The 25,096-nt window shown below is 40.5% G+C and overlaps 2 protein-coding genes across 2 annotated transcripts; both read right to left on the bottom strand.

Annotated features, from left to right (window-relative positions):
* Window positions 1-1,087: 1,087 nt before the first annotated feature.
* On the bottom strand, window positions 1,088-1,654 carry LOC138902731 (uncharacterized). The gene has a single exon (XM_070190625.1). It carries the CDS (start codon window positions 1,652-1,654, stop codon window positions 1,088-1,090), a length of 567 nt encoding a protein of 188 aa, XP_070046726.1.
* Window positions 1,655-4,521: 2,867 nt separating this feature from the next.
* On the bottom strand, window positions 4,522-10,662 carry LOC138902730 (uncharacterized). Its single transcript, XM_070190624.1, has 7 exons — window positions 10,372-10,662; window positions 9,539-9,816; window positions 9,218-9,343; window positions 8,717-9,127; window positions 5,866-5,938; window positions 5,543-5,775; window positions 4,522-4,774 (listed from the first exon to the last, which is right to left on the bottom strand). The coding sequence occupies exons 1-7, from the start codon at window positions 10,660-10,662 to the stop codon at window positions 4,522-4,524; spliced, it is 1,665 nt and encodes a 554-aa protein (XP_070046725.1).
* Between the last annotated feature and the right edge of the window lie 14,434 nt (window positions 10,663-25,096).

The raw sequence follows: 25,096 nt of genomic DNA, 5'->3' as shown, positions 1-25,096 counted from the left end.
AACTTCAATTGGCGAAGCCTGTGGTTTGTTTGTACAGGGTGCTCTGATTAGTTGAGCAGGCGATTTACTATGTACAGGTTTTTCCGTATCAGCTATCTGATTCCGAGGAACCTGCAAAGGATTCAAAAGTTAGCTTTAGCTGTACCGGAAAAAAATTCAAGTAATGGAGGAAGTTAGATAATCTTAGGCAAGTGGCGGGTCCATCATTTGCCCCAGTGTGGTCTTAGTACTTCCTTACTCCCTGTTGACCCTGCACTCAAAGAAAACTTCTTAGTGGGGGGGGGGGGGGGGGAGTTGGTTTGTGTCAACCACAGTGTTGGTTTGCCCCAGCCTTTGACATGACTGTGTCGCGAAGTCCGGTAGATGGAACAGATTATGGTATATATATATTAGTCTTTAGAAAACATTCTAAAAATAGTTTGTTTTTAAGGCAGATGTCGTCGTTCCGGATTATGACATGTTATGAAAGGTTCTCCATATGCGAGCGTATCCTCTTGAAAACTTTGTCCTGCTGGTGTCGACCTCTCGTGATGCTTCTAACAACACGGTTGGTTGTTGTCGCGACTGTGTCCTAATTTGATCTAATGCATTACAAGGCTTTTCCTAAGGTTATGACCGAACCCTTTCAGGTTGCCTACGTATCCAAAATGGAATTAGGTCTGAATGTAGTTCATGGATTATGATAAAATATGATAAAGATGACCGAGCTTGACTCAGGTAGCCTACGTATCCAAATGAAATCATGTCAAGACATAGTTCAATTATAATATATTCAAAATGTTGAGATTTAAGAATAAAAATGGCCGAGTCTGACTCAGAAAGCCTATGTATCCAAGTGGAATCAGGCCACACCGTAGTTCAATTTCAAAAGACGACTGAATCCGATGAGGATTGCCTACATATTCCTTTTTGAGGAAATCAAGTCAGCGCAGTTCTTGAGCAGCGTACATAAGTGATATTTGGTTTCTCTATTACAAGAGAAAGGGGGAAGAGAAACAAAATCCTACGTGGGTTGCCTACGTATTCCTCTGTGGGAAGTCAGGTTGAACGTAGTTCTGTTACATCAAAAACCTAACTCTATTTGTCTTCAAACATAGTATCTCTTGATTATGTCCGAGTTGATAGGCTTCGTGTTGACTCTTCCATCCATTTCTGCCAAGATTAGAGCTCTGTCCAACAGTGCTCGGTGAACCACGTAATGACTTTGCCAGTTAGGTGCGAACTTTCCCTTGGCTTCTTCTTGATGGGGAAAGATTTTCCTCAAGACTAACTGCTCTGTTGTGAACTGGCGAGGCTTCACTCTCTTGTTAAATGCACTGGCCATCCTGTTCTGATATAGCTGACCATGACATACTGCATCTATTCTTTTCTCGTCAATGAGCATGAGTTGCTCCTGTTTGACCCGTATCCATTCTGCGTCATCTAACTTTGCCTCTTGAATGACTCTTAAAGACGGCATCTCGACCTCTGTGGGTATTACAGATTCAGTGCCGTATACGAACATATATGGCGTTGCCCCAGTGGATGTTCTCATGGAAGTTTGATAACCCAGTAAAGCGAAAGGTAGTTTCTCGTGCCATTGACTGTGATTGTCCACTATCTTTCGAAGAATTCTCTTGATAGTCTTGTTGGCTGCCTCAACTACCCCATTCATTTGTGGTCTGTAGGCTATGGAATTGCGGTGGATGATTAAGAACTTCTCATAGATTTCTCTCATGAGGTCGTTATTGTGGTTAGCGGCATTGTCAGTGATGATAGACTCTGGTATCCCAAATCTACAGACGATGTTGTTTCAGACGAAATCTTCCACTACCTTCTTCGTGACGGCCTTGTAAGTAGAAGCTTCGACTCATTTAGTGAAATAGTCGATAGCTACCAAGATGAAGCGATGTTCATTTGATGCGGCAGGCTCTATGGGTCTAATCACATCCATGCCCCAAGCGGCAAACGGCCAAGGTGAACCCATTACTTTTAACTCATTTGGTGGAACACGGATAAAATCCCCGTGAATCTGGAACTGGTGACACTTCTGCACGTAGCGAATACTGTCGCTTTCCATAGTCATCCAAAAGTATCCAGCTCTCAAGATTTTCTTGGCTAATGTGAACTCGTTTATGTGGGGTCCGCGTGTTCCTGCATGTATTTCCTCCAATAGTCTGGTTGCTTCAGCGGCATCTACACATCTCAACAAACCTAAGTCTGGGGTCATCCTATACAGGACTTTCCCGTTGAGGAAAAAGTGTTTTGCCAGCCTCCTGAGGACTCGCTTTTGACCATTAGTAGCATCCTCCAGGTATTCTCTGCTTGCAATGAATTTCTTGATGTTGTGATACCATGGTTTTTCATCTAGTTCTTCATCTACATGGAAGCAACGGGCATACTGATCCCTGATCTCTACCTCGATAGGGTCGATGTAGTTCTTGTGGGGATGCTGGATCATAGATGATAGGGTTGCAAGGGCGTCGGCGAACTCGTTCTGAATCTTGGGGACATGCTTGAACTCAATCTTTGTAAACTTCTTGCACAGCTCTTTCACACAGTGCGGGTACGGAAGTATCTTGACATTCTTGGTGGACCATTCCCCTTGGACTTGGTGTATCAACAAATCGAAATCTTCTATGACCAAAGTTCTTTGACATTTATGTTGACTGCCATTCTGCACCCAAGGATTCATGCTTCGTATTCAGCCATATTATTCGTACAAGGGAATCTTATCTTTGTCGATGCTTAATAATGCTGTCCAGATTCCAACATCAGAACTGCCCCAATTCTGACTCTTTTTAAATTTGCTTCTCCATCGAAAAACATTCTCCACCCAGGGTACGATTCTGCAATATCTTCTCCAGCAAATAACACTTCTTCATCGAGCAAATACATAGTAAGTGGCTCGTACTCCCCATACACCGGATTTTCTGTGAGGTGGTCGGCTAAAGCTTTTCCTTTGATAGACTTTTGGATTATGTATACAATATCAAATTCGCTGAGGAGAATTTAACATTTAGCTAGCTTTCCGGTAGGCATCGACTTCTAGAAAATATACTTGAGCGGGTTGTAAGGGCATCGGCGAACTCATTATGAATCCTGGGGACGTGCTTGAACTCACTCTTTGTAAACTTCTTGCACAGCTATTTCACACAGTGCGGGTACGGAAGTATCTTGACATTCTTGGTGGACCATTCCCCTTCGACTTGGTGTATCAACAAATCGAAATCTTCTATGACCAAATTTCTTTGACATTTATGTCGACTGCCATTCTGCACCCAAGGATTCCTGCTTCGTATTCAGCCATATTATTCGTACAAGGGAATGTTATCTTTGTCGATGCTTAATAATGCTATCCAGATTCCAACATCAGAACTGCCCCAATTCTGACTCTTTTGAAGTTTGCTGCTCCATCGAAAAACATTCTCCACCCAGGGTACGATTCTGCAATATCTTCTCCAGCAAATAACACTTCTTCATTGAGAAAATACGTAGTAAGTGGATCGTACTCCCCATCCACCGAATTTTCTGTGAGGTGGTCGACTAAAGCTTTTCCTTTGATAGAATTTTGGATTATGTACACAATATCAAATTCGCTGAGGAGAATTTAACATTTAGCTAGATTTTTGGTAGGCATCGACTTATGGAAAATAAACTTGAGCGGGTTGCAAGGGCGTCTGCGAACTCGCTATGAATCCTGGGGACGTTCTTGAACTCAATCTTTGTAAACTTTTTGCACAGCTCTTTCACACAGTGCAGGTACGGAAGTATCTTGACATTCTTGGTGGACCATTCCCCTTAGACTTGGTGTATCAACAAATCGGAATTTTCTATGAGCAAATTTCTTTGACGTTTATGTCGACTGCCATTCTGATCCCAAGGATACATGCTTCGTATTCAGCCATATTATTTGTACAAGGGAATGTTATCTTTGTCGATGCTTAATAATGCTGTCCAGATTCCAACATCAGAACTGCCCCAATTCTGACTCTTTTGAAGTTTGCTGCTCCATCGAAAAACATTCTCCACCCAGGGTACGATTCTGCAATATCTTCTCCAGCAAATAACACTTCTTCATCGGGAAAATACATAGTAAGTGGCTCGTAATGCCCATCCACCGGATTTTTTGTGAGGTGGTTGGCTAAAGCTTGTCCTTTGATAGACTTTTGGATTATGTACACAATGTCAAATTCGCTGAGGAGAATTTTACATTTAGCTAGCTTTTCGGTAGACATCGACTTCTGGAAAATATACTTGAGCGGGTTGCAAGGGTGTCGGCGAACTCGTTATGAATCCTGGGGATGTGCTTGAACTCAATATTTGTAAACTTCTTGCACAGCTCTTTCACACAGTGCAGGTACGGAAGTATCTTGACATTCTTGGTGGACCATTCCCCTTAGACTTGGTGTATCAACAAATCAGAATTTTCTATGACCAAAGTTCTTTGGCGTTTATGTCGACTGCCATTCTGATCCCAAGGATACATGCTTCGTATTCAGCCATATTATTGGTACAAGGGAATCTTATCTTTGTCGATGCTTAATAATGTTGTCTAGATTCCAAAATCAGGACTGCCTCAATTCTGACTCCTTTGAAGTTTGATGCTCCGTCGAAAAACATTCTCCACCCAGGGTACGATTCTGCAATATCTTCTCTAGCAAATAGCACTTCTTCATCGGGAAAATACGTAGTAAGTGGCTCGTAATCCCCATCCACCAGATTTTCTATGAGGTGATCGGCTAAAGCTTGTCCTTTGATAGACTTTTGGATTATGTACACAATATCAAATTCGCTGAGGAGAATTTAACATCTAGCTAGCTTTCTGGTAGGCATCAACTTCTGGAAAATATACTTAAGCGGGTTGCAAGGGCGTCGGCGAACTCGTTCTGAATCCTGGGGACGTGCTTGAACTCAATCTTTGTAAACTTCTTATAAAGCTCTTTTACACAGTGCAGGTATGGAAGTATCTTGACATTCTTGGTGGACCATTCTCCTTGGACTTGGTATATCAACAAATCGGAATATCCTATGACCAAAAGTTCTTTGATTTCATGTCAACTGCCATTTTGATCCCAAGGATACATGTTTCGCATTCATTTATATTATTGGTACAAAGGAATCCTATCTTTGCTGATGCTGGATAATGCTTTCTAGATTTCGAAATCAGGACTGCCCCAATTCTGACTCCTTTGAAGTTTGTTGCTCCTTGAAAAACACTCTCCACCCAGGGTATGATTCTACAATATCTTCTCCAGCAAATAACACTTCTTTATCGGAAAAATACGTAGTAAGTGGCTCGTAATCCCCATCCACTAGATTTTCTGCGAGGTGGTAGGCTATAGCTTGTCCTTTGATAGACTTTTGGGTTATGTACACAATATCAAATTCACTGAGGAGAATTTAACATTTAGCTAGCTTTCCGGTATGCATCGACTTTTGAAAAATATAGTTGAGCGGGTCAAGCCGAGATATCAGATATGTGGTGTATGCCGGCATATAATGCCTTAGTTTCTGGGCAATCCAAGTTAGGGCACAACAAGTGCGTTCTATTAGAGCATACTTGGCCTCACATGGCGTGAACTTCTTTCTTAAGTAGTAGATGTCATGTTCCTTCCTCCTTGTTTCGTCATGCTGTCCCAACACACAGCCGAAGGCGTTATCCAAAATTGATAAGTAGAGCAACAATGGCTTCCCTGGTTCAGGGAGAACCAGCACTGGTGGGTTTGAGAGATACTCCTTGATTCTATCGAAGGCTTTCTGGCACTCTTTTGTCCATTTTGTGGCAACATCTTTCTTCAACAGTTTGAAAATGGGTTCACAGATTATCGTGGACTAGGCTATGAAACGATTGATGTAATTCAATATACCCAGGAAACTCATGACATCTTTCTTGCTCTTTGGTGGTGGTAATTCCTGAATAGCCTTGATTTTTGATGGATCTAATTCTATCCCCTTTCTGCTTACAATGAAGCCCAACAATTTTGTAGCGGGGACTCCGAACACACACTTTGCTGGGTTTAACTTCAAACTGTACCTTTGCAGGCGTTCGATAAATTTTCTCAAATCGTCTAAGTGCTCAAACTCTTTAGAGACTTTATGATGATGTAATACACATACACTTTGATCTCTTTATAAATCATGTCGTGAAAAAGGGTTGTCATGGCCCTCATGTAGGTGGCACCGATGTTCTTGAAACTGAACGGCATGACTCTATAACAATAAACTCCCTAATGTGTGGTGAAGGCCGTCTTCTCTATGTAAGGCCCTGTAAACGTTTACCTAAAATCTGGGGTTCCGTGATGCCGAAATAGGCGTAGAGGTTAATAATAGTAGAAATTTTTTGTGGCGACCAAGCTCATCGCGGTTTGGACTTTTTGGATTGAACAGTGCGCTGGGGAGTTGAAGGAAAATATTGGGCAGAAGTAGGCATTTCTGTGGTCCGTTCTGCAACAGCAGAATGGCCGCAGAGTGGAGTAGGCTTTTGGGCCATTTTTAATGTCATTTTTGAGGCCCATTATCCAACCGCACTCTTGTCGCATATTTCGCTTTGGGATTTTTCAGAGAGAGGTTCTGTGGTGCACTATGCGATCGTAGAACCATTATGCGGTATATTATGCGACCACAGAAAAGGTCTGCGGGCTGCATAGTGACCGCAGACCTGGTCAGTTTCTTTCCAGTTCCTTTCTAGTTTTGGCACCCCAATTTTGCGGTCATTTTGTGGACCGCATAACCATTATGCGGTCGCATATGCGACTGCAGAACCTGTTTCGGAGCTTCATTTTTTGGTTTTTAAAACCCGACCCTACTTCGTTAAAATAGATGTAAGGGGCCATGTTTGAGCAAAAATGATACTTTAGAGTGTAAGAGAGAGTCCTAGAGGGAGAAAGTGATCTTCATCAAGTTACTCTTAAATTCTTGCATAAACCTTTGAAGATTATCAAGAGAAGCACCCTAGGTCTTCATCCTAAAGGTAAGAATCTATGCCCTAGCTCTTAATTTCGAAAATCTTCTAAAAAGGGGGATAATTATAAAGACAATTCTTGGGTGCGGGGGTTGTTGTCTTGCATGCATATATCCTTGAAGTATGTGGGAAGGTTGTGAGCTAAAAATGGTAGAGAATGGGTTGGGGAATGGTGGAATCATCCACAAAAAGGGCCTTAAAACATTAATGCCCACCTAGTGTTTGATAATGTGCTCAAATGAGTTAGAATCATGATAATCTTCCTACATTTAGTCCAACTTGTTATATTTCTAAAATAGATTGAAGTTGCTAAGAATTACGGAATGTTGTAAAGTTTAAGGAAGCTCAATTGAGGTGTGCTGGCTAAACCCCCTTCTTCTTAAAATCGAATCCCATGGTGTTCATGTAATTGGAGTAAGTCCTTGATCATTATTGAATTGGTCATTCCTAATGTGGTTGTGTTGAAGGATGTATGTTCAATACTTATTCTAAATGCTTCATCATGTCATCTTGTCATTTGAGGATGTGTTCAAAATGTGAAATATGTATTAGAAATGTTAAGACTTCATATCAAGATTGAAATAAAGATTGTTATGCCAAATTGTATGAAAAGCCTCTATGTGCCTAAGATTTCCCAAATTGCTCATATGTGAATTTAATGTCTTGAATGGGAAGCCCTATTATTGTTGATAATGATAATGATATTTGAATGTGGAAAAGGGAACTGGAACTATGAAATACGGCCAAGTTCCAAGAATGACTTTGCAATCGTGATCGCTAGTGCCAATGAATCGAAATAATATGAACGAAGTATGATGTGAGATAATTGACTGAAAAAGGTAATGTCTTGGGTGAGACAGCCTAGCCGATTAGGCCATGATCGGACGCCATGCCGCACACATGGTGGTGACTGTGCTAAAAATTATAATTGAAATTATGATTATGGTTGATGTCTCAAATGGTACGACCTAGCCGATCGGGTCGAGATCGGACTTCGTGTAAGGATACGGAGGTATTGTGAATTGTGTATCTGCACTAAAGATCACCCAACCTAATAAAATAGAAATTGACTTGAAAACTTATGTGATCCTTATTTGATGTTTTAGTATTGTTTGAATCTCTTATTGAACTCATGATTGTTTTCCCCTTGTATTATTATTCATTCTATTGAGATGGTGTTTAGCTTTGTATACTAGTACAATTCGACAGTACTAACGTCCCTTTTGGCGGGGCGCTGTATCTTTAAATGGATGCAGGTGGTTCCATAGCAGGCAGCATTGATCAGCGATAGCAGTACACCTTCCTCCTAGCAGACTTGGTGAGCCCCACCTCATTCCGGGGTCACGTAACTTTTGTACATTTTGTTATCACGTTTTGAGGTATAGCCGGGGCCTTGTCGCTGGCACTATCATAACTCTCTTTTGTATCTCTTAGAGGCTCCGTAGACACTATGTGGGTTGTACATGGGTGCTAGAAAAGTCAAACAAATTATGTTGTGTTTTGATCTCTTGTTCCACTTTAGACAATAAAAAGGTGTGTATTTTGAGACTTAAAAGTGAAGTAATTAATAGAAAGGTTTTGGTATTGTATTCATGATCCCCCTATTGTCTAATTAATGAATATATGTCACCTCTTTTTCCATGAGTGAGTTTGGGGTAGAAAGTATCTAACAGGCTTGCTCGGCCGGGTACACTCTGTTGGGCGCTGGTCGTGCTCCTTGAGTTTGGGGCGTGACACTCTGCATCTTCCTCGTGCATCATGATTTGATGGTACCTAGTGAAACAATCCACAAACAACTGCAGTTCATGCTTTGCACAATTGTCGATGAGGATGTGGATATTTGGCAAAGGGAAATCATCCTTTGGACTAGCTTTGTTGAGATCTCGGTAGTTCACACATATTTTGATCTTTCTGTCTTTTTTGGGTATTAGACAATGTTTGCCAACCAGCTTGGATAATTGGTGACCCTTACCACATTCACTTCTATCTGTTTGGTCACTTAAATCAGGTATAAATTTTCTGGGTTTCTGCTTGACCGGCGGTCTGGTAGGATCGGTGGGTAGTCGATGCGAGACAATGTTAGTACTTAATCCCAACATGTCATCATAGGACCATGCGAACACATCCATGTACTGTCGGAGGAGCTCAATCAGTTTTTCCTTCTGCTCGGCTTCTAGGTGAATCCTGATTTAGGTTTCTTTTACGTCTTCTTCACTTCCAAGATTGACCACTTTTGTTTCTTTGAGGTTGGGCATTTTCTGACTCTCCAACTACTTGATTTCCTGCGGGAGATTGTCGGGCATCATGCTCTCATCATAATCCTCATAATCCGGGTCGTTGCGCTCAATGATTTCGTTACATGTCATAATCACGAAACGCGGGTTTTTAGCAGTTTGATTACTGAAAAGTAAAACTAAGTATAAATAAGTGGTAAATAAAGTTGCAATATTTGAGAAAACAATTCTTTGTATTTCATCAAAAGGGGAACGTCTTAAGTGTTCACAAGAGGCAAATGACAAAAAGGTACAGACACGGTACAGGCCTCAATTGACCGTGCACTCTTTCAAAAAGAAAACTTTTACAGTTCTATACTACCAAGACTCTCGGCGAACCAAAGATGGACTAGCGGTCCAATTCCGTAGCTTTTTCACTGGTTCGGCATCCCTGATAGTCGGTGTCTTGATGTCAGTCCCTTCACAGCATTCTTCAATCATATTCACGAACAGCTTTCCCATCCCGTTGATGATATCATCTTCAGGTACTGAACTTTGTCCTGAACTTGCAACATGCTCCGGCACAAAAACCTTTTTCTCGGAGCTAACGGTGCGAGCTTTCCCTTCCCGAGGCTGATATCCTATGCCAGCCCTTCCTTTCTACCCATTATGTTTAATTGGCTCTATGATTCCGTCCAACTTGGCTCCCAGCCCTGTTCATGGCTTGTATCCATATTTCATCATCTCCCTCATAGCCATCTTGGACATATACGGTGACTATATTCCCAAGTTTTGTTCGGTCTTTTCCATCTCGGTAGTCTACATGATTTCCACTGCATGGAAAGAAACTTCGTCTAGCCCTTCGATGAATGTAACAACATACTCCAAATAAGCGGAGTGACCCCACTCGCCATGAACCACGATCTCCTGACATCCCACTAAAATTTCATGCATTGGTGCAAAGTGGATGGCACAGCCCCTACCATATATATCCAGGGCCTGCATAGCAGCAAGTTGTAGGAAGAGGAGATTTCCATTACTTGAAAAAATATGGGGAATTCGACCGACCCGATCTGCAAGGCCAAATAAATTTCTCCAATAACATCCTTTTGCAAACCATCAAAGGCTTTCCTTGACTTCCCTCAAATGAATTCTGAATTCCCGTAGGGTAGAGAGCGGACAAATGTTGACTCCTAACCCTCCATCGACCAACACCTGGGACACCACTTTGTCCCCGTATTTTACAGTGATATGGAGAGCCTTGTTATGACTTGCGCCTTCGACATGAACTTCATCTTTTCTAAAATTGATCATGTTTGCTTCGACTATTTTCCCAATTGTCGTGGATAGTGCTTCACTAGTGGTGTTACTTGGTACACTCACCCCACTTAGTACCTTCAATAGGGCATCCTTATGATTGTCGAAACTCATTAATAGATCCATGATTGATATCTGTGCTGGAGTTTTCTTCAGCTGCTCCTCCACAGAATATTCTTTGCTTGACATTCCTTCCAAAACTAGGCAGCTTCTAGGTCTGTTATGTTCCTTCATTGAATTTGCTCTCTCCCCGGGTTTCCTTGATTGATATCTTCAGGAGCGTAGCATCTCCCAGACCTAGTCATACCATGGGCTACAGCAGAGTCTATCATTTTGGCCTTTCCTTTTTGCTGGTACGTCCATGAGACGGTTTTGTATTCCTGACTTTCTTCGTCTCCTGTAGCAAAGGCAGGTTGATACGGATAAGTCTGAACAATCACTGTATGCCTCAGTTGTGCTGTAATCATTGGAGCTCTTTGAGGAGGGATCCTAACAGCTTCTCCATTTCCTATAGTGACAATTGTTCCCTTTAGGTCATACTCTTCGTCCAATGTGATTGTGTTAGCCCCCTGGTTTCAGTGATTTGGAAGTGGATTGCGATTCATATTGGGCGGTGTTGGAGTTCACTGGATGGCTCCACTCTTCATCAAGGTTTCAATATCATTTTTTAGCTTAAAATAATCTTCAGTGCCATGTCCAGGTACATTGGAATGGTACATGCATCTTTTAGGGGCATCAAAATACTTTTAGGGATGTTCAGGAACTATTCCTTCGACTGGGTGTACAATCCTACTCTTCTCAATCTCTCGAACAATTGGGCCAGAGTCTCAGTAATCGGGGTATAAGTTATAGGACCCCTTTCTCCAAAGTTTGGACTAGGGCGTGGTGTATAAGCGAGTTGGTTTTGTTGAGTAGTGGTTTGGACATGAGCATATGGTCGTTGTGGGTTTTGGTTATTATTGGCTCGAGGAGGGTTGTATTGTGGTTGAGGGTGGTAATATGGCTGGGTGTTATAGACTGTAGCGTAAGTGAGTGGTGGTGAATGGTTGTTTGGGGAATAAGAAGTGCTCCCGTGATGTGAGTTGGGTTGGTAGTAAGGGATGACTGTTGAGACCTCCTCTTTCTTCTTTTTTCCGCTATCGATTGACCCTGACTAGATGGCCTTGCTAGCCGCTTGCAGTGCTGCCATAGATTGTACTTCACCAGATTTTATGCCTTTTTCTAAGAAATCTCCCATCTTGACCAGCTCGGGGAATTTTTGTCCCATCATTCCCATCATCTTTTCAAAGTATATTCCCTACTAGGGTCTGATGAAATACTTGGTTTGTTCACTGTCGTCCATCAGAGGTTGCGCCTTGACGGCCTCTGACCTCCACCGGCGTGCATATTCTTGAAATGACTCGAATGGTTTTTCTGCAAGTTCACCAGTGCGAACCGATCAGGAGTGATCTCTGTATTGAATCAAAAATGATTCATGAAGTCCTCCGCCATATCTTGCCAAGTTCTCCAATTACACGGATCCTATTAAGTATACCAGGTGAGTGCTTCTCCCGTCAAACTTCTTACAATAACTTCATCCTTAGCTTCTCGTTCCTTCCCACTCCTACTAACTTGTCACAATATGCCCTCAAATGTGCGTGAGGATCACCTATCCCATCAAAGATATCGAACTTCAGGGGTTTATACCTTGCTGGCATATCCACATCTGAATGAATACACAGATCCTCATAGTCCAAACTTTCACTTCCTGGGGTAACTTGGAGACTCTTCATTTGCCTTTTCAACATTTGCAAGTGCTCAGATAATGATTCTTCTTCCTTACGCCTTGCTTCCCTCTTTATCTCGGTGTATTGGCCAATCTCATAAGGCACCCTGACCGTGATAAGTGTTGTAAAGGTAGGTTCATAAGTGGCATATACAGGGGGAACGAACTGCTCATAGGCGGCGGCATGTGCGACAGGTATGTGCTGGCTGGTAGTAAAAGTGACCCCGTCGCAAGGAGGGGTATGAGTTGCATTGGTGGTAATAGGTGGGTTTTGTGATGTCTGAGTGTGGTACGTAAGGAGTGTTGAATAGGGGGATTTGGTGGGTTAGCCGGGGTCACCAGATGTATGACTTGAGTGGTAGGAACTAAAGTTGGGGTGTTGTTGTTTTGGCATGATATGGACGAAAATTGGTCAATGAGTGATTCCAAATAAGGGAATCGAGGTGGTTGAGGAAGTTGTCATGGCCAGGTGCGCTAATTCCCTGATATGTTGTACCTCCTCCCTTAAAGATTCCATTCCCTGGACCATCCTGGCCACCTGTTCATCATTCCTGGTATCGTCTTATTCCCTCGATCTCCCTGGGTTGTCGGCTATGACCAGAGCATGTTCAGTTGGGTCTTTTGCGGCTGACATCTTTCCCTTTGGCCTCAGTCTGTATGGTGGCTCCGCCAGCTTTGGTCGACACAAACCAACTTTCTTTTTTTTCGGGGGATAATAATAAAGCAAGAGAAAAATAAGAAGAAAGAAAAGAAAAAGAAAAAAGAGTCAGTTTCTTTATATTATACGAGCTGCAAATCAGACAAAGCAAATAATTTGTGCATTACAACTAGCATGTTTCCTAGAATTCGCAAGGACCTCTCATTGCCAGAGGTAGGCCTAATCCGCAGATATTTGACAAACATTTAGACTTGACACATTTAGATCCAAAGAAATTTGTTTTCATTGACAATTTGGACTAATATAAGTGGGAACAAAGTTTACATCATTGTTTCATAGAACTGCATAGGTATGGACAACTTGCCCTTTTGGAAAGTAAAGACAAAACTGGGGATAAGTAGGTACAAAGTGGGAAATAAAGGGAAATCAACCAACTCTAATAACCATCGCCCGGCCCGTTTCCCATATCCTCCTCTTCTTCTAGCTCCTCTTTTGGATCCTCCTCTAGGTCTTCCTCAAACTCCTCCTCGTCGTAGTTGAACTCCGACTACTCTTCCGGATCTTCTGGCTTTGTGCTAGACTCTATCTGGATGCACTCCACTACCCAATCGTCATCTTCAGCAGGTGGCAACATGTGGCCAATGGATCCTGGGACCACCTGACTATGCATTGAAGTGGTCACAAGGTAATGTGGCAGGATCTCATGGTAAATTTGCAATGTAGCCACCGCGTCCTCTAACCAGGCTATACCTTCTTTGCTTGGCCGGGGCCAGCTCTTCCTCCACATTGATCCAGACGTAATACTCAGGAGTACACCATGAGTTTTGACCCATAGGCATTGTGACCAGGTCGTTCCACTCTTCTTGTAGCCTTCTTATCCTGGGAATTGGAATCTGCCTCTTATACTCATCCTTTTATAGCGCTGTCCTTGTCCACATAGGTACATCGACTCGCAAGGGTGAGTATAATTAAATACCTTCAAGTCCGATCAGCTCAATGAAGAACTTCTGAAGAGTCCTCAAGATTGTCCTTCCGCCTAACCAGGAGAGCTTCCAGTTGATCCATTCCCCGCTCAGGTTGGTCAGTGTTTCCCTCTATTCTTCTTTCCCATATGGGGTGATCCAATGTCTCATTCTTTCGTTGTGGCTGCGAATCATATTACTAACGCCCACGAAGTAGTCGATGGTGGCCTCACACTGGAAGAAAAATTCAGTATCCCAGATCTGAAGCAGCAAGTTACAACCTTTAAAGAAATCATACCCTCATGCACATGCAGACAAAGCCCTCAGCATCTCAGCCAACACCATCCGCACTAAAGTAGCTTGAAGGCTGCCATGGAAGGTCACTAGAACCACAGGTAACATGTTGATGTTAATCCGACCCCTTCTCTATAGGAAGACGAATAGTCCCAATAGTGCCATTGAGAAAGTGATAGGCCTGAGACTCTCCCACGTAACTTGATCACATTGAAACTCCCCTGAATACCATTCGTAGATTTCATGGTGCCAAAATCTGTCGAACAGTTGGTCGAGGCTCACCCATCTGTCCTCGATACTTTCGAGACTTCTACTGTTGGCAATGCCTAAGGCATCCAAGAATCGGTAACCAGGCATAGTAACTGGCAATATTGGCTTTCTTCCGTTGAACGGCAGCTCCATGAAACTTGTGACTTCTTCCAATGTCGGTACTAACTCACAGTCGGCTAATTTGAACACCACCTTAGCCGGATCCCAAAATTCTATTAGCAGTCGAGTGAGCACCCTATCTGCTCGGATGTTCAGCAATGCGGTTAATGCCCCCAAAACAACGATCTGAACTCCATCTCTGTGTTCCCGGCGAATATTCTTCCACCGTTGTTTCAGTTTAGGTGATGCTCCCATTACCATGCTGATCTCAGGGATGTTTCAGTTGATTTAATTTTTATGAGGGGGGTAAAAGAAAGATATTTGGGTAACTGTTTGCTTCGGATCTTTAAGTGTCTTGCCAGGTCTGTTTGTCTTTCCACATAAGTCATGTTGTTATGTGCATGACCCGTTGACATTAGGGTGGCTTTCCTACTTGTGTGTAGGTGACAAGGATCGACTCACCTAAGGTTTATGCAGTATGACCTATTTTACTTGAGTAGTGTGTTTCCTACTTTTGAATTGTACTGAAGGTTGCGAGAAGATAAGTCAGTTGACCTGACAAAGCCATTCTTTGAAACTAGAGAGTTTTGCAAAGAAGATTTGGAGGGGTGTAAAAGACAACCCTCGCGTGCCATTATGTGTGATAGTGTACGGGCAAGACTCAATAGGAAGAAATGTGATGACAGTATATATAAAGCAGTAACAGACAAAGGTGTAGCAGCAATAAGCATGATAATTATAAAGAGTAGATAAAGCAGGTAAGCACGTAATTGAAATTTTATCTATAATAAAAGCAATGTATAAATAATTCTAGATGCCAAATTAGTCTAAGTCTGCTAAGGTCAGAACCTAAGTATGAGGCCCCAACAGAGTCTCTATGTTGTTGCACCCTATTTTGCACTAGACAAAACAAGATTCAACTTGTGGTTTCTCTGTTGTTGATAAAAGAGAGTCGCCACCTAATATTTAAAGGTATACTAGGGTAACTATTTAATTACTAAGTCATGTTCCTTATAGGTCTGCAAACCGGTGAGATTATGGGTAAGGGTTCTTGTTCTTCTAAGGGGAAGGTGTTAGGCACCTCTTAATATCTACCTGAGGTAGCTCCATAGGACTTAGATGAATTTTAAGGGATCAATTATTTGTACTACGCTTGATTACTATTTAAAAGTACGACTTATTGTATATCTAAGGAAGAGTATATAAAGGGGATGTGAGACTTAAGAGGAATGTGAATTTATAAAGGAGTTTAGAGATATGTTAAAAGAGTTGTGCAATAGGTATGTAAGTGGTCTATATTTTATAAGGCTTGTAGAATGAGGTTAAGTTATGAAAACAGTCGATGGTGTTCATATAACTCTAAAGGTATTTGTAAGAAGGTGAACCTGGATGTACCTTGATTTCTAAAATCTGAAGAGAAGCGGTCTTTTGAAAATCCATTTGGGCAATGGTACTTCACTTTTTATAAAAATCTCATTTATCTCTTGATAGTAAAGCGGGCAATTCTTTTCTGATTTTTTTTTTTTGAAAACGGGGTTGTTGTTTTGACTAGATTCTGGGCTTCAAAAGTCTTTTAAGAAACGGCAAGTCAGCGAGAACATAGATGAGTAAATTATAATTAGCGAAGTGAGGGTTAATTGATAACTAATTCGTTTTAAATCCTAAATTATTTAAAGCTTGCCTATGTTTCATATGAAATTAAAGCATGAAGATAAAGTATGTAATCTAATATATGAGTGTTATATACATGATAACAAAGATGCGACAAAAGCAACAAGGTAATAGATAAACGGTAATGAAGCAGTAAACTAGATTAACGAAGCAATAGATAATAACAAAAAGAATTGAGGGAAAGAGGACTGCACTCTGGTAATTGGGCCTCAAGAACGCAGGCCCAGCAGTAAAGATATGCAGCTACAGCTGATTTTGGACTCTCCAAAATGTGACAAGGCTGGGAGTGGGCCTGAGTTCCTTAGGAACTCAGCAGGCCCAAATGTGTGTACATGCCCAAAAGAGAAAGAAAGTCATTAGATGCATATTCCATATTTTCGGCATATTTAACCATGCATGAAACATATATAAACAAATGACTAGAACCATATTAAAACATCAATAATCTAACACTATGAGAAATTATATTAATGTGGTAATAATACATGGCAAATAATTTACATTGAAAACCTTTCGTTGTCATTAAACACTAAACCCCTAAGGAACCAAAAGTGTCAATGAATTAAGGGCTAAGAAGGGAGTTCTACTCAAGAACGATGCCCCCTTTGAATCCCAAGTTCCCAAGGGACTCAAGTCCCAGGGCAATGCTTGTATCACGACCCAAACCGATGGGCTGGAAAATATGCCACTAACGACGCCGCTATCATTCCTGGATACTGAATCCCAGCGCTTCTAGCCTTCTATCCGAAGTATGGACTATACATAACCTTCTACATGTGAGTATCTCGTACGTTGTTCACCTTTACCTTACTTACCTTAAAATCTCACATCATATCTTCTATCTCCTTCATGACCTTCCTTCCACATAGGTATAATTCATATCCACAACTTTAAGCTCTATTATAATACTTGCAACTCTAGTGCATACACGATCCACTGGGAGCTTCATACTGACTTCTTATGAGGCCAGTATTTTTCTAACTGGCTTTATCATAGAGCTATTATAGAATATGGTTGTTGTACTCTTGTACTTCTAATAGTAATAATGATTCTGCAATGTTTTCAATCACGATCTCTATAATTTTCTAGGTCCAATAATTAGAATCCTGATTTACTTAGTTGATGTAACTCTTTAGTTTCCTCTTCCCTCTGACCAACATTTATGTAGGCTTAAGCTATCTTCCAATCTGTGGCTCATGGTATTAGTCATTACTTTAGCCTTTCATGGGTGCTATGGAATATCCATGATACAATCTTCTAACGATTCAATCATTTGTCTATGACCTGGACTCAATTCTTTCTTTTAACTTATACCAGAGTCTTCTACGGCTGTATGATTGTCAACATATATGCTGCATGGATAATACTCTGATATCTTAAGTGTGTTCATAACGTAACTAACTCTCGATCATTGATTGAATAATTCCTTTCGTTCCTTCTCAGCTTTCTACCCCCTTATTGCGTGCATACATAGCTTATCTTAGTTCCCAAGCATGCCAAAATTTTCATATAACTCATATGATCTCGAATATTACTTTTGATTTTACTTCCCGTTCACTAGCCACGGTAGGTGCCACTTTATTATGGAGTGCATACAATGTCATAGTGAGACTGTTCTTTTACATGGCCATTTCTTCTTCAAGTTACTATGCTTAGGTTAAAGCCTTCTTCCTTATTCCCTCAGCTAGTCTTTCATTGTAGTACTTAGGGTGTCACGGCCCAAATCGATGGGCCGCAACGGGCACCCGGTACAATTCTCAATCGAGTACCAACGTAATGTATCTTTCGTATCATCATAGGTAAATAAGCCGGAGAGGCTATCGTGAGATAAGTAGAATAAAACATGAGGAAATACTCAACATTGGACGATCCAACATGTAATACAAACTTATGCATATGACATAGGGCCTATAAGACCAAGATGATTACCCGTACACTGAACATAAGCCGACAAGGCCATACAATATTTCATGTATATGATATATGTCTACAAGCCTCTAAGATTAGATAAACACCATAAAGGTCGGGACAGGGCCTCGCCATACTAATCGATACATGTCCAAATCATACTGACCAAATAAGTAACTCCGGAGCAAATGGAGCGCACCAACACCTTCCGATGAGCTAATAGCATACTTGGAAGACTCTCAACCTGTCTATCAGGACCTACGAGCATGAAATGCAGCGTCCCCAGGAAAAAGGGACATAGAGAATGTAATGAATGAAAAGAATTAAATAAAAGACATAGAGAAACATGGAATAAAAGACTCAACATATAAGTCTGAATAGCTCAGTGAATCATTTCATATTTTTAATGTCATACATATGCGTATAAATTTCATACTATGTATGCATAGGTATATGCGTTCATAACATCATAAAGCCTCTAAGGGCATCCCATCATATCATCTCAACCACTGTGGGCAAATCATCAACGTATACCAGCTGATCGGGTGGTGGTGCGTATATAACGCTGTAACCGTTTCCCATATCCCATATACATATATTATACGCGTATATAACGACATCTGGTCATGGGTCAATGTACATGTATAAATGAATGAAATGCATAAGAAATACGTTAATAAGATTTCTCGGAATGTCATAAAATCAATATGCCTTTCGGATAAACTTTATCAACTACGTATTTTTCTGAGACCCGTGAACAGAAGATATAATAATAATTCACATAGGGAATCAAGAACGTAGGCATATCTAATACTTCTATGAATAGAGTCATTATGAAAGTTGTGCATTTGCTCGTTTCGTTTGTATCGTATGAATCATGCCAAAAAGAAAGAAGGAATTGCCTTAACATACCTGAGCCGATTCTCTTGACAATCCCTCTAACACACGTCAATCGCGACGAAATACGTAACGGCGAGATTGAAGTAGGGAAAAATCTGTATGATATTCTTGAGAAAGGTTATATCGGGCTCCCTTAGAATCGCAAATCCCGTTGCTCTTACATTATGTAGTCTCGTATGAATTCCCAAATCCCCTCACCTTTTCGTTCTTTCCTTTTCCCTTTCTACAACTCCCCCAAATGAAATTATGGTATGGATTGAAGATAAGGTGTAAGGATGACTAATATGCTGATGATAATTCATGAATTCATGACTAATAAAGCATAAGGATGACTAAAATAAACTTCCCTTTCTACATTTTTGCCATGTGCATATATGAATTGTCACCAAAGGATGACTAAGGATATTGTCCATGTGCTACCTAATTACCTAAAATTAAAGAGTCATCATGTAGTCTTGATCTATTTCCACTTGCTGCCACGTTATGTTTGCACCAAACTTATCCAAAGATCTTAACTACATTATTAATCTCTCACTAAAAATCCATAATTACCTAATTATCCACATAATTAATAATTATCTCAAATTACCTAAGATACTACTCACTTTTATCATATCTTATACAACTTACTATCATGATCATGTGGTACTTTGTATGGCACTAGTCCATAAACACCGGGTATTATAGCTTGGACCGTATTTTATCCCAAATCAACAACCTTCAACGAAACTCATTTTTTTTGATTCGCTTACCCTCTCACCTTCACGAATTTACTTATCGCCTATTATAAATAGCATAAAACTTATAACCTCAAAATAATCTTGTCCTTGAGTCTACGTCGATTAACTTACGACAAAACTTTAACGTACGAAAATGTGGGATGTAACATCTCATTTCTGAGCTTTCATCAATTTACTTATGGCATACTTTCATGTATGGAAACATGGGGTGTAACATCATTCCCCCCCCACCTCCCTTTGGAACATTCGTCCTCGAATGTTGACTGATGCACTTATCATTTTCATAACCTATGTCTTCCGAATACTTTAGTACTCTCCTTGCCATCTAGGCAACTGTTCTGTGAATAAATCCAAAGGCCAGGGCATTCCTCCCTTTAGGCCTCTTTCTCACACCATGACTTGTGGTCAGAATTTTTCCAATCTTGTAACTATTGCTACCTTCTTATCATGCAGTCTATACGACTTTGTCCTTGTTTGTGCGCTTATGCGACTCTTCCATCCAGCTTTTAGCCAATCTCGAGGCCTCACTTTGTGAACATATACAGAATTTTGACAAGCTGTCCCTCTGGGTGTCTATGGCTTTACTACATCTAAGTAGACCATACTATACCATAACTCTTACTTAGATTTACCGTAACTGAGGTCTGCTACCAAACTCCAGGTTACTCTCAATGCTTATCCCATATGTATAAATCTAAATCCTTTAATGCTTCCTCATTACTGTTTATCTTAAGAATGATGGCCTAATCTTATCTCATGCTTTGCAACTTTTATCCATCCATTGTTGATTCACCTCAATATTGATCTACAATCTACCACTGATAACTTGAAACCTCTTACGTAATCACTAGGGCTCACGTTGCATCGAGGAACATTTGAAGTGATTTTCCACCATACTTCCATAGCCGTATTTCATAGCATCCCAATGTGATTCACCTTACGTGGGTATTTTAGTCTTGTACACTTCATGAAATCCCTCATTTTTTCAAATCATTACTCAATCGAAGGCCCAAATATCATCCTTTATCTATCACAAGTACACCCTTATTCTACTACCAAGGCATCATTCCATCTCTTCTAAATGCTATTAGTCTTAGACTCCTTTGAGTTCATTCAGGCTATACTGAACTTTCTATAACTTAGAGAAATTATTAGCTCTATTATTTTCATGGGCTTAATCACGAGGACTTATCCATTCTCGTCACCTTCTCACTTTCCTTTCCTTGTCCTTACTCATGTCTTCCTAAAACCTTATCGCTCTACTATACTTTAGCTTGTGATCTACACATATTCATTTATACTACTTGCAACCTTCCTTCAACTTGCTTGCACCATAGATTTCCTTATGTTTTTTCTGGAACATCAAGCGAGACATCACATCGTCTCAAACTCTTCTTTCCTCTTTTAACTAGACCTCTCAATACTTAGAAACCATAGGTTGGAAGATATGCCACTAATGACACTGCTATCATTCCTGGATACTGAATCCCCGCGCTTCTAGCTTTCTATCCGAAGTATAGCCTATTCACAACCTTCTGCATTTGATTATCTCACACGTTGTTCACCTTTACCTTACTTACCTTAAAAATCTCGCATCACATCTTCTATCTCTTTCATGACCTCCCTTCCACATAGGTATAATTCACATCCACAACTTGAAGCTCTATTATAATACTTGCACCTCTGGTGCACACACAATCCGTTGGGAGCTTCATACTGACTTCTTATAAGGCTGGTACTTCTTCTAACTGGCTTTATCGTAGAGCCGTTATAGAATATGGTTGTTGTACTATCTATCTTGTACCTCTCTTTTATTTCCGTAACACTCATACGGTACCTTTAACTACCGCAACTCCTATCTGAATATTTATCAAGGGTCACGATGTCATATCTGCGAGACTGAATTCCCCATGTTGGGGTTTACTATATTTATCTTGCACGATCTATTGATTTGTTTGTATCCTCTTGTCTAGCCATAACTAGGCTCTTCCTGAATCAACTGCTAACTATTCATTGTTCCATTCTCATATCAATATTCCACGTAATCTTTCTTGGGTTATTTCCTTTGTCTTAACTTACGTCTCGCACTGGCTCCTTATTTGTCAATAACATCTCAGGCAGGAACCCTTACTTCCTCTCCTTGATGTCTAGTTTGTATAATGTTCTGGAATCGTAGCATATCTGTTGGATTTGAATCAGTGCAATCTCATCCCTTTAATCATTTTATCACATTCTTCCTTTACCATTCCACAGTTACTAAAACCACTTAATTCTGACTTAATTCCACATCACTCCATATTCCCCCCCTTAGGAGAGTACTAAGATTTAGTGCTACGATGATCTACGTATAGATGTTTTGCCTCTTCATCTTTGGCGTGTTTTCACATCATCGCTGACCCTTACTTGCCTTGCATAAATCCTTCTGTACCAAGGATAACAAAATTCCTTACTCACGAGGGTGACACCTAGTATAACTAGCCCACATAGACCCTTAAGCTTAACTTTGCTCACACTGCTTGCTTTAGGGAAGCGTCTTCCTGAATGACCTTTAAAGGTTATTCTTCTGTCATCCATTCTATTATCGCTGGAACGCAATCTGAAATTCTCATGATGCTGACTATTATCACGTCACTCAGTCCCTAAATCATGTTTAGTTTACCTTGTTCACCAGCTCATACTGATTTGTATTACTCTGGGGTCTAACTCTTCCTTCTGGTAATCACGTTAGAGTTACGAACTTATTTTTTGAAATGAGGGTATGACTTTATGTCCTATACTCTTTTGTTGTCTCAAGGCCTGTCACCTCTCAACTTTTTCTTCCCTTGACTATAGACTCTGTAATATTGTCATTTTTTTTATCTATCGTTGTAATCCATGTATCACATCTTACTCATAATGGTTCATTAACTCTCTCCTTATTTCCCTGCTAATATTTCTGTCTATCACCTTATTCTAAAAACTTCAACAAGACATCCTTTTGCTTTTAGCTCCCCTTTGCTCCATCCATTGGCTCTTCGAGTTGTCTAACATTCTCTCTCTCTACTAGGGACGGGAGTCACACTAAGATAATATTTATCCCTTCCAGGCTTCCAGTGCCTATCTTTGTAGTACTCATATCTAGCTGTACTACTTTAGAGTGCACCATCGGGGTGTCTCACAAAGAGATCTATTAGCATATTTGTAATATCCTTCAGAAATGTCAACTAATGTCACAAAGAGATCTATTACGCCTCTTTGTACACACATGATCTGCTGAAGACCTTACATTTACTCATCATAAGCATCATGCCAAAATCAAGTTCCTCTGACCCAACTCTTCCACGGCCACAGTCAATCTCTTACTATGTGTCTTTTGGATGTAGGTATCGTCTTATTACGAATAAAATAGAATTTAGGAGTCTGAATTCTTACAAGTGAGCTCTACCACACGATCTAGAGTAAGAAGAAAGTGTGACAGTCCTAAATGCCATGTAGCCTCCTTCTTATAAGTGTGGTGCAAGACACACCCATAAACAAGACTCTACTAGACACGGCTTGTAGACTCCTTAGGACAGAACTGCTCTGATACCACTTTTGTCATGACCCAACCCGATGGGTCGCGATGGGCACTATGTACCTTACTCAACCGAGTACCAATGTAATGAATTTTTCGTATCATACTATCATAGGTAAATGTGCCGGAGAGGCTGTCATGAGATAAATAGAATAAAACATGAGGAAATACTAAACATTGGATGACCCAACATGTAATACAAACTTATACATGTGACATAAGGCCTAATGATCACTTGTACAGTGAACATAGGCCGACAAGGCCATATAATCTTCCACGTACATGACATATGTCTACAAGCCTCTAAGAGTATATAAATACTATAAAGGTCGGGACAAGGCCCCGCCATACTAATCGATACATGTCCAGATTATACTGACCAAATAAGTAACTCAGGAGCAAATGGAGCGCAACAACACCCTCCGCTGAGCTGATAGCCTACTTGGAGGACTCTCAACCTGTCTATCGGGACATGCGGGCATGAAATGCAGCATCCCCGGGCAAAAGGGACGTCAGTACAAATAATGTACCAAGTATGTAAGGGATGAAAATCGGTAAATAAAAGACATAGAGAAACATGGAGTAAAAGACTCAACATGTAAATCTGAATAGCTCTGTGAATCATTTCATATTTATAATGTCATGCATATGCGTATAAATGTCATACCAGGCATAGGTATATGTTTTCATAATATCATCAAGCCTCTGAGGGCATCCCATCATATCATCTCGGCCTCTGTGGGAAAATCATCAACGTATACTAGCTGATCAGGTGGTGGTGCGTATATAACGTCGTAACATTTTCCCATATCCCATATACATATAATATACGCATATATAACGCCATCTGGTCATGGGTCAATGTACATGTATAAATGCATGAAATGCATAAGAAGTGTGTTAATAAGATTTCTCGGAATGTCATAAAATCAATATGCCTTACTTATAAACTGTATCAACTACGTATTTTTCTGAGACCCATGAACAGAAGATATAATAATAATTCACATGGGGAATCAAGAATGTAGGCATCTCTAATACTTCTATGAATAGAGTCATTTATGAAAGTTGTGCATTTGCTCGTTTTGTTTGTATCGTATGAATTATGCCAAAAAGAAAGAAGAGATAGCCTTAACATACCTGAACCGATTCTCTTGACAATCCCTCTAACCCACGTCTTTTGCGAAAAACACATAACGGCGAGATTGAAGTAGGAAAAAATCCGTATGATATTCTTGAGAAAGGTTATACTGGGCTCCCTTAGAATTACAAATCCCGTTGCTATTACATTATGTAGTCTCGTATGAATTCCCAAATCCCCTCACCTTTTCTTTCTTGCCTTTTCCCTTTCTACAACTCCCCCAATTTATGGTATGGATTAAAGATAAGGTGTAATGATGACTAATATGCTAGTGATAATTCATGAATTCATGACTAATAAAGCATAAGGATGACTAAAATAAACTTCCCTTTCTACATGTTTGCCATGTGCATATATGAATTGTCACCAAAGGATCACTAAGGATATTGTCCATGTGCCACCTAATTACCTAAAATTAAAGCATCATCATGTAGTCTTGATCCATTTCCACTTGCTGCCATGTTATGTTTTCACCAAACTTATCCAAAGATCTTAACTACTTAATTAATCTCCCACTAAAAATCCATAATTACCCAATTATTTATATAATTAAGAATTATCTCAAATTATTTAAAATACTACTCACTTTTACCATACCTTATACACCTTACTATCATGGTCATGTGGTACCTTGTATGGCACTAGTCTAAAAATACCGGGTA

Source organism: Nicotiana tomentosiformis, chromosome 12 (assembly GCF_000390325.3).
Source record: "Nicotiana tomentosiformis chromosome 12, ASM39032v3, whole genome shotgun sequence".
Lineage (NCBI taxonomy): Eukaryota > Viridiplantae > Streptophyta > Magnoliopsida > Solanales > Solanaceae > Nicotiana > Nicotiana tomentosiformis.
This window is presented reverse-complemented; position numbering and strand designations above follow the sequence as displayed.